Below are 13605 nucleotides of genomic sequence, written 5' to 3' on the forward strand. Positions count from 1 at the left end.
TCCATAGTCTAGGATATGGTGATCTCTGCAATTTGGACTATATAAAACTTTTCACCTAATTGGTTCATTCAAGAACTGAATATACTACTTCAACCAGACAGTGCAGTCTCATCAGCTCAAAATTATTTCAATGAGAACGAAGAAAATGTGAAAGATAAACCAACTTTAAGGGATGGAGAGCTCGTTCTTGGGTATCGCCCATATTTTGGTCTCATTCGGTGACACTTCCATTCATGAGACACTCTTTAATTGTAAGGCCCGTAAAGTTTGTCAAGGATTGAAAGTCTTAATAGTGCCAAAGTCAAACTATTATGTTCAGAAGGTTGTAGAAGCTCGTCGCGGTACAGATTTGTGAACGGTGCAATGCATTGTGAAGGGGGTAGAAGAATTGGCAGGAAAGGGCGTTTTTGGGGTTAGTTATGCGGACCACAAATCGGTTCCGCTAACCGCAGAATCTTTGCCGATGGAGGCAGGAGCAACTAGATTCTGAGGGTTATTTCGCGGTGGGTTATGCGGACCGCATATTTGTCGTAGAATCGGTAGGAGAATTTTTTTAATGAGATTTTGCGGTCCAGTGTGCGGACCGCAGAACAATTATGCGAATTGCAGACCTGTCCAGATCCAACTCAAATTTGGAGGATATTTTGTGGTTTATTTTACGGACCGCGTAGACTTTTTGCGGTATATTCTGTGATCGCAGATCGGCACGAAGGGTTATTTTTTGAATTTTCGAACCCAACTCCATTTTAATAAAAAGGCCTAAGGGGTTATTTTAGAGAGGAAATCAAATTATTTTGAAAAGAGGGGAGCAATTTAGAGAGAGAGGAAGAAGCTCCAAACTTGCTACTCTTCAATTTCTTGCCAATCCTGGGGAATTCAAGGAATGGAACGCACTAAGTCTTCTGCTAACAAGGTAAAACTCCATCCCTAACTTACATGCAATGTTTAATAATGAATTCCTAGGTAAGATTTAAGTATTGGAGCTTATAGGATGGTGATTGGAATCTATAAGCTCAATTTTAAAATTGGAATTTTGTGAAGAATAGGGAAAGACGAACTTGTTGTGGAAGTGTTGGTTGAGAATAGTGGGTGACTATGCATGCAAAGGGTATCACCTACTACCCGTGGATGAAGGGGCGTACGCAGAATTTTTTGTAAGCGGTGTCGAAATTTAGAGAGACGTACAAACGAAGAGATTACTTTAATGAAATTACACTTTAGAAAAACACAATTCAAATATAGTAGTATAGTTCTCCCCCACGAACTTTTATTTTTATAAAATGTACTCATAATAGACTCAGTACAAATATTACCCAAAAAAAACTATATAAGGCAGCAAAAATTTACTCAATAGCTCATTATCCATTCGAATCCATAGGATGCTGCTTCTTTCAATAAATTTCCAGAAGAATACTAAAAAAAATTAAGAATAAAGCTGTTTTCACCGTGGGGAGTCAAACACCTGACCACAAGCAGAAACTGGATTACTTCACCAACGGGCCAACGTAGTTGTTAACATCAAGTTGTGTCATTTATTATATTTAGACTATATTTCCTTTTGCAGATTATTTACATATATATTAATAAATAAAACTTTCTGGCCAAGCGGTGTCGGATGACACCGCTTGGCTCAACGTGCCTCCGCCCCTGCGTGGATGGTTATGGAATAAATGTAGTTATGGAAAGGGGTGTAAGGAATGAAGAAACGCTATTACTAGAGGTCGTTAATGCTATGCACACCAAGTGCTTGATAAAAAAAACTAAAAGACCTAAATATGAGGATATCTTACTAATAATGGTTCAACTGAACTATGTTAATGTAGATTGAAGTTTCTAAGAGTAGTGGAGCGTCGTAGGAACCCTAAGGAAAGGCTTGATTAAGGTAGGCTCACTAAACTCCCTCTGCAGAACCGGATTCCATGATCTCCAAGTATGGTTGTTCAAGTTCCTATTCCCACTGTGTTAAATTGCTTCAAATGAACGATTTATCAAATGCCTATGTATTCAAGTCTTGTTTCAATTACCATCCTTAAGCTCTCCTTTGAAGAATATTTCAAATGTGATTGATTTATCGAATATCTATGAATTCATTTCATGTTTCAATTGAAATTGCTAGTCTCCTTTTGGAAACATTTCAAGTGTTTTAACTCATGTATTTGCACTTATAATTCTCCAATGTTTTAAATACCTTTAATGTTTTATGATGACTCATGGCAAGTAAAGGAAGTGAAAGCATGAAAATAAAATGTGGTGATTTGCCAAAATGAGAATGATGATGTAATGTATATTCCAAGGGACAAAGAAAAGGTTTTCATGAGAGGCTTTATATGAAATATTTTTGGGAGTATTGTTATATAACCGAGAAGGTGTAGGTTGAAAGGCATATACCCAAAAACTACATGTAACGGTGTAGGAGTCGATTGGGACAAGTCTATTTCGCACCATTATGAGATTATGCCCCAATATTGGGATAATGTATTTTATTGCTAGCATAGACACGTCGATCCACACAGCATTATGGTGAGACTGCTTAGCCGATCAGGCCGAGATTGGACGCCATGCTACGCACATGGTGGTTATATATTATATTATTATGTCGGTAACTAATGATCTCCCAACCCAAACGCTAATGCTCATTTGAAGTTTTTACTTATATTACACCTCCTTATCATGTTTTTAACTTGGCATTTTAAATACTGTTGACTTTTCTTATTACTTCCATGTATCTCTCTGCTTATGTTGGCATTTCATTCCATGTAAGGGTAACTTAGCTTTACATACTAGTACTATTCCATATGTACTAACATCCCTTTTGCCGAGGACGTTGCATCTTTAATGGATACAAGTGGTACCTCAACAGGAGGCACGGACTCTCAGTAGGAGCTTAACTCTTCAACAAACATTGGTGAGCCCTACTCTATATCGGGACCTGTATGTTGTATTGTCTCCTTGTACATTATTTTGAGGTATAACCAGAGCCTTTCTTTTCTCATGTCTATTTAGAGGCTCCATAAACATACTGTGAGTCATGTTTTGAATAGGGGAAAGCTATAAATATTGTTCTTGTCCGTTGCTTCGCTTATGAACGATGGACTTGTATTATTTTGCCATCTAACAACAAAATTTCCTAATTAGTGAAACTCGGTGTTGTACATTTTTACCCTCTCGATTAACTATCTCTTGTTATTTATTCTTGAATCATTCATAGGCAAAGTTAGATAGTAGGCACCAAGTAGGGTTGCTTGACAGGATATGTCGGTTGAGCCCGATCCCACTTCCCTAGGTCGGGGCATGACATTAATGTTGGGCTAAAGAATTATAAAAAAAGTTATTTACAAAGTGGGCCAAGCTGGGAAAGAAAGTAAAATATGGGCAATTTTGGTATAAAGGGGGTAATTTTTTAAAGAAAACACATTTTGTTTCAATTGAACGTCCAATGTGCTTAGCTAAATAACACAAGGACTAAAATAGAAATTATGCTAAAACTGTATGCCATCAATCGAAAACTCCTAGCGTTCATGGTTTTTGAAATTATAGTATATTTGTTTATAAAGATAATTGTGATGAATCATTTTACTCATCTTGTCTTCTTGTCATCAGGTTTCATAAGCTGCACAGGGGCTGCTGGTATCCTGATCCACCACTCTCTAATCCGTCGGAGATCTCTTTCACTGCTAATTTTTCTGAGAGGCATGTTCGTTGTGAAAGACTCCAAGAAAGCAAAAAGAATCAAATGTTTTAGTGGCACAAAAGCAAAAGCCAAGGCCATGATCACCAGTAGAAGAGCTGTCCTGTCGGTTGCCTAAACATGATGAAAATAAAATTCATATCACCAAGAATAAATACTTTGCGATAATTGTAGACTTAACAATGATCTTTATATATTCCAAAAATGCTGAGTGTAATTATTTCAGTTTAGAGAGAATTTGTATCTAGATAACTTCTTCACTCTAAGCTTGTGTAACTAAGGGAAAAAGAACCTTCAAGTTGTTTAGACCTTCATTTTGATTATCACAGAAAAACCTGCGCAGTATCCAATTTCTAGAGCTTCTTCAAGTCCAGCTATTGCTAGGTTTTCCATCACTTCCATGTATGCATTAAATATCTCAAACCATGAAACTATAGTACTGACATATATTAACTCTTCAACATTATCAATGGCAAAAAAACAAGTTGTTTGCCAACTCTGTAAAGTCCCAACTATTGCTAGGTTTTCACACTCGCTTTCATGTATGCATTAAATCTCAAACTATAAAAGAGTAACCCCCTCCCATAACTTTCAATTATGCTAAGAATTAAGATATGACATCAAAACCCAAATATTGGATTGGTTTTAAAGCAGTTCAACACGAGGAATATATGATAATACCTGAGGAAGGGCAGCAAAAATGAGAGCTCGTACTTTCAGTAGAACAATGTTGCCACTTTGGATTAATGCCTCAAGTTGACTAATAGCTTCTTGCAATAACAAAAGCTGCTCAACAGCATTTTTTGGAGGAGGAGCTATGATTTTTAGTGGTTCTAATGGCCTCCCTTTTCCGGCATTCCTATGCCAGAGCATGATAACTGCAAGCACAACTAACAGCGCCGGCAATGAGTACTTTATCCATCCCCTGCATATGAAAAATGAAACATTTCAGAAGAGCTAAGGATCACAGGGAAAAAGGATAGAGGAAATTGGTATATTTTAGACAGATAGAATCAACAATGTTCTGATGGAAGACAGAAAATCGAAATTATCAGGTGAAAGCACAACAATTTTCCAGTCACCTCAAATAGAAGGAAGCTGATCAATTTCCATTCTCCTTTAACATAAATGATTACAGTGAACTGAATCTTACTCCAACATTATAACACCTGGAAATTACTTCTCTATGCTAAACTTGACGTAGCAAAAAAGCGAAAAAAAGGAGAAAGGGAGAAAGAATAGAGAGAAGTAGGAGAGAGATGAGGGAAGAATAAGAGACGGATTTTGAGAGAGAGAGAGATTGTTCATTTGGTATTACTCATCAAGTCTTCGAAACAAAGTATATGATAGTCCCATAACTCCTAAAACTATTACTCCCTCCGTTTCAATTTAGATGACACGCTTTCCTTATTAGTTTGTTCCAAAAAGAATGACACATTTCTATATTTAGAAACAATTTAACTTTAAACTTTTCATTCTACTCACTTTACTTAATGAGAAACTTTTATTCACACAAATACTATGGCCCCACTAAACTTTTGCCCTTAAGCTTTTAGCACCATATGTTTCAAAAGTCTTCTTTTTTTCTTCAACTTTGTGCCAAGTCAAAGTACATCATCTAAATTGAAACAGAGGGAGTAAAAGTATTAGCTCTAACCAAGAAAATAAGATTAGGTAAAGCTTAATCTGTAACTAACGAACAAAACCTCATTCCAAACTAAAGATGACGTATCTATATTCTACTTCTAACTAAAAAAAAATACTACTATACTTTAATTCCAAGCAAGTAGGAGTCGGCTATACGAATTCTCACTAATTATGCCGCTCCATTTAAACCAATTCCTAACTAAAAGATAAAGATAAATAAAATTAAAGTAATAATATTGCTCAATTGGGTGAAAATTTTGAATTGGATCGTGCTACTTTGAAATCCGATGATGTTCTCGTAACAGTCAGGGTTTGGTTTACTTTTTGGTAACCCAGATTTAGATGCTCAATCACGTCTTTGAAATAAAAATTAAATCACGTTTTTGAAGCAAGAACTTAGAAAAACTAATCACCCATCATTATTTTCAGCATATTGAGCCCTTTAAATAGGCATTACAATGAGTAAAATTGATGAGGTTAAGGAAAACTAATCCTAATTAAACTAGAATAAGAATAAGGGTGAGAAAAAATCCTAACTAAAATAGAAAAGAAAATTCTAGTAAGGATTAGATACCAACTAACAATCCGAGTTTGACTAAAACTACAAATATAATCCTACTAAAATAAGAATTAAATTACTAGGAAACAAGAAATAAGAAATCCTAATCTTCAAGGAAAGAAATCCTAATTTTGGATGGATTCTTGGACTTCTTGAATTTCTTGGATTCTTGGCCTTCTAGATCTTGCATCATGGTCAGATCTAGTATAGATCGCACGTGCATCATGTGGACTCTTTGATTGGAAAGGAATAAAAGATGCTTTGAAGGAAGCAAACATCATATCTCTTCTGTTAAAAACAGATGGTTACAAAATTTATACTTTTGGAGTCAGAATAGTTCCATAGAGTATTTGGATTATCTTTTTGATTCCTCGGAATACATGGGGAAATGATGTAACTATGCAACTGATGATGCCCTTCTGTAATTTTGTAGTACCTCCTTATTACTTTTTCGAAAAAAATTGCACTACATCTTGGTACTAGCATGAAATTTCCTACATTGTCAAAAAGAAAAAAGGCAAGATAGGAGAAAGATAAATGCTTAGAACTTAATCAATAAAGTTTCAGTCAACACTACTCCACAAGTACATTATTTAGAAAATTTAACTCTAAGCAACACAAAAACACAACTTTCCAAATGCAATTAGACCATGTATGAGTTTCACAAATAGGTCTCATTACAACAACAACAACAACAACAACAACAACAACATAAAACCCAGTATGATCCCAACAGGTGGGGTCTTGGGAGGGTAGTCTGTACGCAGACCTTACCCCTACCTAATGCAGGTAGAGAGGTTGTTTCCAATAGACCCTCGGGTCAGTAAGGGCAAGAAAAAGAAGAGGAAAGCAAGGAAGGAAGGAAGAAGGAAGATAAAAGAAAATGGGAGAGATAAAGGATAAGTAGTACCAAATAATCGCAACGGGGAAAACAATACCTGAGGCGAACAAAACCACATAACGTAATAAAAATCTAAGAATATGAAGGGACATGCATGCCACTAAGACTATCGGTGAACAACTAAAAACAACAAATAGGTCTCATTGACAAAAAGAATTCAGATTATTTGTCTACTAAGTTGGAATCCCATTAATCATAATTCTGTTTCAGATCTCAACACAAATCATATTGTCTTCTGGTACACCAACCACTGAATCAGTTCAAAGCCACTTTTCTCCTTGGTCATGATAAATTTGGATTCCTTATTGATGTTCAAGACGCATAACAACCAATGTTGTTAAACAGAAATGAAGTCTGGCATATTGTGTCCCCGCCTACAGCAGAAAGCTTGTGTCCAAATCTACGTTTAAAGGTCATATCCAGTTATGTCTGGTTCACACAAGTATAGCGGGAAAGATACCAAAGACATAATGTAAACAAGAAAGGATGATAGAATCTAAACCAGATACAGGAGTAGTTTTGCCACCAAAAAGGATCAAGAGAAGTTTGAATACTTGCATATACATGATGACTGCCAGTCCAGGTCAGTACACTGCAATCAACAAATAGATGGAGAAGCTTCTCCTGAATTTTCAAGAATGAAATCTTCGTAGATTTTTTAAAAGGAGAAAAGGCTTATTGTATTTATGTGTATTTCTTACATCAAGCAAAGGTATTTATATACTATGTCCTATGACTATTTTAGGAAGGAAAATAAATAAAAATCAAATCTCAATCAGAATCAAATCTTTCCTAATAATTAAGCCAATCACCACTCCCCCTCAAGTTGGTGCAAAGATTTCGCACATGCCCAACTTGCAAACCAGTGTATGAAAAGCCCGTTTGTTGAGGCCCTTGGTAAACACATCAACTAATTGTTTTTCCGATGGCACATGAAACAAACTCAAGAACACCAGTTATTTTTTCTTTGATGAAGTGTTGATCAATTTCCACATGCTTTGTTCGGCCATGCTGGACTACATTATGAGCTATACTGATGACAGCGTTATTGTCACAGTACAAGGAAAATTTTCCTTTTTCCCAGGGTCTCAATTCCTCTAGTAGCTTTTGTAGCCAAAACAATTCACAAACACCCAGGGCCATAGCTCTATATTCTACTTCCGCACTTGATCTAGTAACTACACTTTGTTTCTTGCTTCTCCAATGTAATAACTCATTTTAATATTGTACGTTTAAGTCACTAGCCAAAAAAAAAGGACAAAAAGAAAACAAAAATAAAAGGGCCGAAGCCCAAAGAGATAAATACCGTAGGGCATCATATAGAAGGAGAGAATTAAGAGATTCTTTGAAATCTCAAAGAATCTAGAATTACGGAGGGGAGAACGGAGCACTAAAGCTCCTGCAAGCAAACAAAAGGGAGAAACTAACAAATACTCAGAAAGCTATTATCGTGACTTTCATATTCAGGTATTAAGACGTCTATTACTACATATTTTTATGTAGCAAATATATATCTATGTCATGGAATTTAAGTGACGGCTCATTATTAAGCATGAAGTGATAATGATTAGGAGGCATAATGATTAAGTAATAATAAATAAATTATTTTATTATAATAAAATAGTTATACATTATATCAAATGTGAATTCGTCCAGAATATGCACCTGGAATCCATTGAGACTTTAATATTAATATTACATCTACAGTTTCAAATCTTTGTCTTTGAATTTAGATAGATTTTGACTTTTACTCTGGTCATTTTTATTACTGGAATCCGAGTCCTAATTTATATTAATTTAATTGAATAATTAAGTTAGATGGGATATTATTAATCTTTCTCCTTAAGTCGTGATTTAAGGAGTGAGATATCAAGATTTAGCTCTAAGATTGAAAGCTATGGATATTCAGTTTGACCCATTAAGTGACATCGGTTGTCAATATGTTGTATAGATTGAGGCCATTGAAGGTCGTTTGGTCGGTGCTCTAGACGTTGCAAGGTTGGAAAACATGTGATTAGCGAGGTAAGTGAGACTTTAAGCTTTGATACTTGCTTTTCTAAAACCCGTTTTGAAAGTGTCAGTTTGACCCATTAAGTGACATCGGTTGTCAATATGTTGTATAGATTGAGGCCATTGAAGGTCGTTTGGTCGGTGCTCTAGACGTTGCAAGGTTGGAAAACATGTGATTAGCGAGGTAAGTGAGACTTTAAGCTTTGATACTTGCTTTTCTAAAACCCGTTTTGAAAGTGTGTTTTCTCTGCCTAGTCCATGTGTTGGGACAAGCGTGCGCTTGGCAGAGTCGGTGGTCTTAGACTAGCCACAAATATATTATTTCATGAAAAAAAATATATATTATTTTATAAGTTGTTTGATAGTGTGATACGACTGTGCGCCATGATATTAAATTTGATACGGCTGTGCGCCATAATATTGAGTTTGATACGGCTGTGCGCCATGATATTAAGTTTGATACGGCTGTGCGCCATGATGTTGAGTTTGATACGTCTGTGCGCCATGATATTAAGTTTGATACGGCTGTGCGCCATGATGTTGAGTTTATACGGCTGTGCGTCATGATGTTGAGTTTGATACGGTTGTGCGCCATGATGTTGGGGCATTGTGTATGCCTTTGTACATCACCCGAGCATTGTGTATGCTTTGTTACATATTTGAGGCATTGTGGTGCCATTGTGGACTCGTAAGTGTGTTGGTAAATTTCTTTCGCTGCAATTATGATAAGTCCTTAGTAGGTATCCTTGTTGGTCGATTCTTAATAACTCTGTTGATACACATTTATTGAGTTATTGTATAATTATCATATTTACTATATTATCCGTGTTGCATTGTGTTTGTATTTTCTAACACTTGTCCCAGAGGTATTTAAAGTGACGGGTCGAGGATCTTACTGGGTTATATTTACGTATAACTCACTCATTAACTGCATCTCTATGCAGATACCGTTGCGGAAGATAGAGCTAGTGGCTGACGAGTTTGTTCGAGTGGATCCTATTGCTGAGGTGATCCACCTCATTGTTCGTGGAGGCTTTCGTTTTAGATTTACCTAGTTCGTGTTAGTTATTTTTTTTCTTTGGGGTTTGCAAACTCGTCAATAAACCTCATATTACTCTGTTAGATGCTCCATGGTCTTAGTGTGGGATTTGGGCTAGAGTTTTATTAATTGAATGATTGTTGGTTTTTCTATCAATTGACTAAGGTATTGGCAATAATCATTTCCTCTTTAATTATTAATAATACTATTAGGTCTGTATTTTTCTCCCAGTATTTGTGTAAATGGTTAAACGTTAAAGAAAGGGGTGAGCTATAAAAAATAATAGGTTAACTTGGGCTAAACCCTAATAGATTCATGAGCTAAAATATTTGTAGCTAAAGTAAACTTTTTGATGGTCAATTTTTATTCTTTTTTAAGTAAAATATTTAATTAGTCAAAGGCATGCATACTGTTACGCGGCGCCTTCCTGAGATTCCTTGGAAGGGCGACGTAAGGCTAAGCAACTGATGTCAGTGCAGTTGCTGTCCGCCAACTGAGGTCCCCTCCGTACGCTAGACTAGATTGTCAGTGCCGTACGGGAAAACCAATGTCAAGAGAAATTGAGAGAACAGGAATGAGAATTGAGAATGAAAGAAAGCTTGATTGCATTAATGAAAGCTATTACAGAAAGGAAATGCGGTGTCGAGGGGGAGAGACACCAGTACAGAGAATTGTTTGCTTGCTAGAAAGTTTTGATTGTTTGGTCCCCCTTAATAATGCTTAAAAAAATAATCCAAAGCTACAAGACTAGACTTGATTAAGCTAGAGAAACATAATGAAATTACATGGAATAAAACTACTCTATATTTACAATGAAAAAGACTTAGTTTGCTATAAGGCAGAAAACAGGGTCGTTGTCGGCAGCATAGTCTTTGGCATCAGGATCTGCGCGCGCAGCATTGTCTGCGCGCGCGGCGCTGTTGGCATCTGCCTGCGGTTGGGCGCTGGCGAGGGATATCGGTGGGGCGACAGAGGCACATGCGCGCTTGTCACTTGGCGCGACCAAGACCACGGGGCCGTCCGTGGCGCTAGGCATTGGAAGGCTTGCTAGGACGCCACGGGGCGCGCCCAAGGGGTCATGGGGCACGGCTGGAAAGCCGCCCATGACATTCTCCCCCACCTGAGTTGGCGACGTCCTCGGCGCCTTACTTGCAAGATAATCTTCAATTAGGCTCTTGTAGGCTTTGAGGTTTGTTCCCCTCTCCCAAGTGTTCTCCTCTGTATCACAGCCCTGCCATTTCACCAAGAACTCCTGGTGATCTTTCCTTGAGGCATGAATCACTCTATCATCAAGGATAGCTTCAACACGCCTTTTCCCGGTTGAATTGGGCCCTCGAATACTGGGTATTGTGAGCTGGCTCCTTGAAGGATCCTCTGTATCTTCCCGAAAAGGTTTCAGGAGGCTGACATGAAAAACAGGATGAATTTTCCACCAAGCTGGGGTATCCACCCGGTATGCAACTTTCCCAATACGCCTTTCAATGGACAAGGGTCCAATATATTTTTGCAATAGGCGAGGGTCATGGACCCCTGCAAATAAGTAACGTTTTGGAATTTTGACCATCACTTTGTCTCCTACTTGGTATTCAACAAAGCGACGATTCTGATCAGCATGCCTCTTCATCCGCTTTTGAGCCTTGACAAGATAGCTCTGCACTATCTCCAAATTTTGCTTCCATTCTTTAGAGAAGCTAGCAGCTCGAGGAGATTTAGACATATTTGGTGCATTGACGGTGTGTGGGAGTAGCGGTTGCTGTCCGGTAACAATTTCAAAAGCGCTTTTGTTTGTACTAGAGCTCTTTTGTGAATTGAAACACAGTTGAGCAGCATCCAGAAGCTTCACCCAATTCTTCTGCGATCCGGTTACAAAATGACGCAAATATTCCTCCAACATACCATTGAACCGCTCCGTCTGGCCATCAGATTGCGGATGAAAACTTGAGCTGTGATTCAGCTTCGACCCAAGACACTTAAAGAGTTGGGTCCAAAAGTTGCTAGTGAAGCGTGAGTCACGATCACTAACAATATCTTTGGGTAGGCCCCAATATTTGACGACATGAGAGAAGAAGAGTCGAGTTGTATCTTCTGCTGATATATATTGTGGGGCAGCAATAAAGGTAGCATATTTGGAAAACCGATCTACCACAACCAAGATAGTTGTTAGATCTCCGACCTTGGGCAATCCGGTGATGAAATCCAGGGAAACACTTTCCCAAGGTCTCTTTGGGACAGCTAGTGGTTCCAAGAGTCCCGCCTGTGTTAAGCGGTCTGACTTGTCCTTCTGGCATACTAGACAAGTCTTCACATACTGAGCAACGTCATCGGCCATTTGAGGCCAATAATATGCACGGCGAAGTAACGCCATGGTGCGTTCTTCACCGGGATGGCCGGCCCACAGAGTATCATGACATTCCGCTAGAAGAGTCCTTCGTAGATCTCCTCCTTTAGGAACATAAAGTCGGTTCCCTTTCACTTTCAGAAAACCATCTTCCATGTAGAACTGGCGAGTCTTGCCTTGTCCTACCAAATCAACCAAATACTGTGAAGCAGGATCTTTGATGAGTAGATCTTGTATCTGGTCCTTGATGGAGGTGGCTACCTCGCTCCCCCTTAGGGTGGCGAGTAAGCACACTGATGCTAGATCAGCTCTCCGACTGAGCGCATCAGCAACATGATTGGTCTTCCCACTTCGGTATTCCAGGTTGAAGTGGAATTCAGCTAGGAGTTCCTGCCACCTGGCCTGTCGACCATTCAACTTCAGCTGGGTCATGAAATGGCTAACAGCTGTGTTGTCTGTCTTGACCACGAACGGGGTTCCCAGCAGATAGTGCCTCCAGAGGCGCAAGCAGTGGACGACAGCCAATAATTCTTTCTCATGGGCGGCATAGCGCCGCTCTGCATCTTTTAGCTTCCGGCTCTCGTACGCCACAGGATGCCCTTCTTGTAGCAAGACGCCACCGAGGGCATAGTCAGATGCATCTGTTTGTACTTCGAATGGCTTGGCCAGATCAGGAAGGGCCAAGACGGGGCTACTAGACATAGCCGCTTTCAATACGTCAAAGGCCTCCGCTCGCTTGGGTCCCCATTCCCAAGGCGTGATCTTCTTGAGGAGTTCTGTCAATGGTACTGCAATGAGGGAGTAGTTTTTCACGAATCGCCGATAGAAATTGCATAGACCAAGGAACGCCCTCAAGGCGTGGATATCCTTAGGTGGCGGCCAATCTGTGATTGCCTGAATCTTCTGCTGGTCCATCTTGATCCGCCCTTCCCCAATGACATGTCCGAGGAAGTCAATTTGCTTTTGAGCAAAGGAGCACTTAGATAGCTTCGCATATAGTTCATGCTCCCGCAATCGAGCTAGGACCTTCCGCAAGTGCATCAGGTGTTCCTCCAATGTTTGGCTATATACCACAATGTCATCCAAGTAGACCACCACGAATTCATCAATGTACTCCCGGAAGACTTGGTTCATCAAAGTGCAAAATGTAGCTGGGGCGTTAGTCAAGCCGAATGGCATAACTAGGAAATCGTACGACCCATATCTTGTCACACAGGTCGTCTTGTGCTCATCACCCTCTGCAATCCGAACTTGCCAATAACCTGTCTTCAGGTCTATTTTGGTGAACACTGTCGCACCACCCAGTCTATCGAACAAGTCTGCCATTAACGGAATAGGGTACTTGTTCTTCACAGTAATTTTGTTTAGAGCCCGATAGTCCACACAGAGTCGTAGACTACCATCATGTTTCTTTTGGAATAGC

At 38.9% G+C, this 13605-nt stretch overlaps 1 protein-coding gene across 2 annotated transcripts in view; it reads right to left on the bottom strand.

Annotated features, from left to right (window-relative positions):
- Positions 1–3477: 3477 nt before the first annotated feature.
- Positions 3478–13605, bottom strand: part of LOC107824651 (uncharacterized) — a 58589-nt gene continuing 48461 nt past the window's right edge. For both annotated transcript variants that reach the window (XM_075233103.1, XM_075233104.1), the window contains exons 9-10: positions 4370–4613; positions 3478–3802 (exon numbers count right to left, since the gene is read on the bottom strand). In XM_075233103.1, the coding sequence (XP_075089204.1) occupies positions 3578–3802; positions 4370–4613 (469 nt within the window). In that variant the 3' untranslated portion in view covers positions 3478–3577. The remainder of the gene's footprint in view (positions 3803–4369; positions 4614–13605) is intronic.

Source organism: Nicotiana tabacum, chromosome 16, assembly GCF_000715075.1.
Source record: "Nicotiana tabacum cultivar K326 chromosome 16, ASM71507v2, whole genome shotgun sequence".
Taxonomy (NCBI): domain Eukaryota; kingdom Viridiplantae; phylum Streptophyta; class Magnoliopsida; order Solanales; family Solanaceae; genus Nicotiana; species Nicotiana tabacum.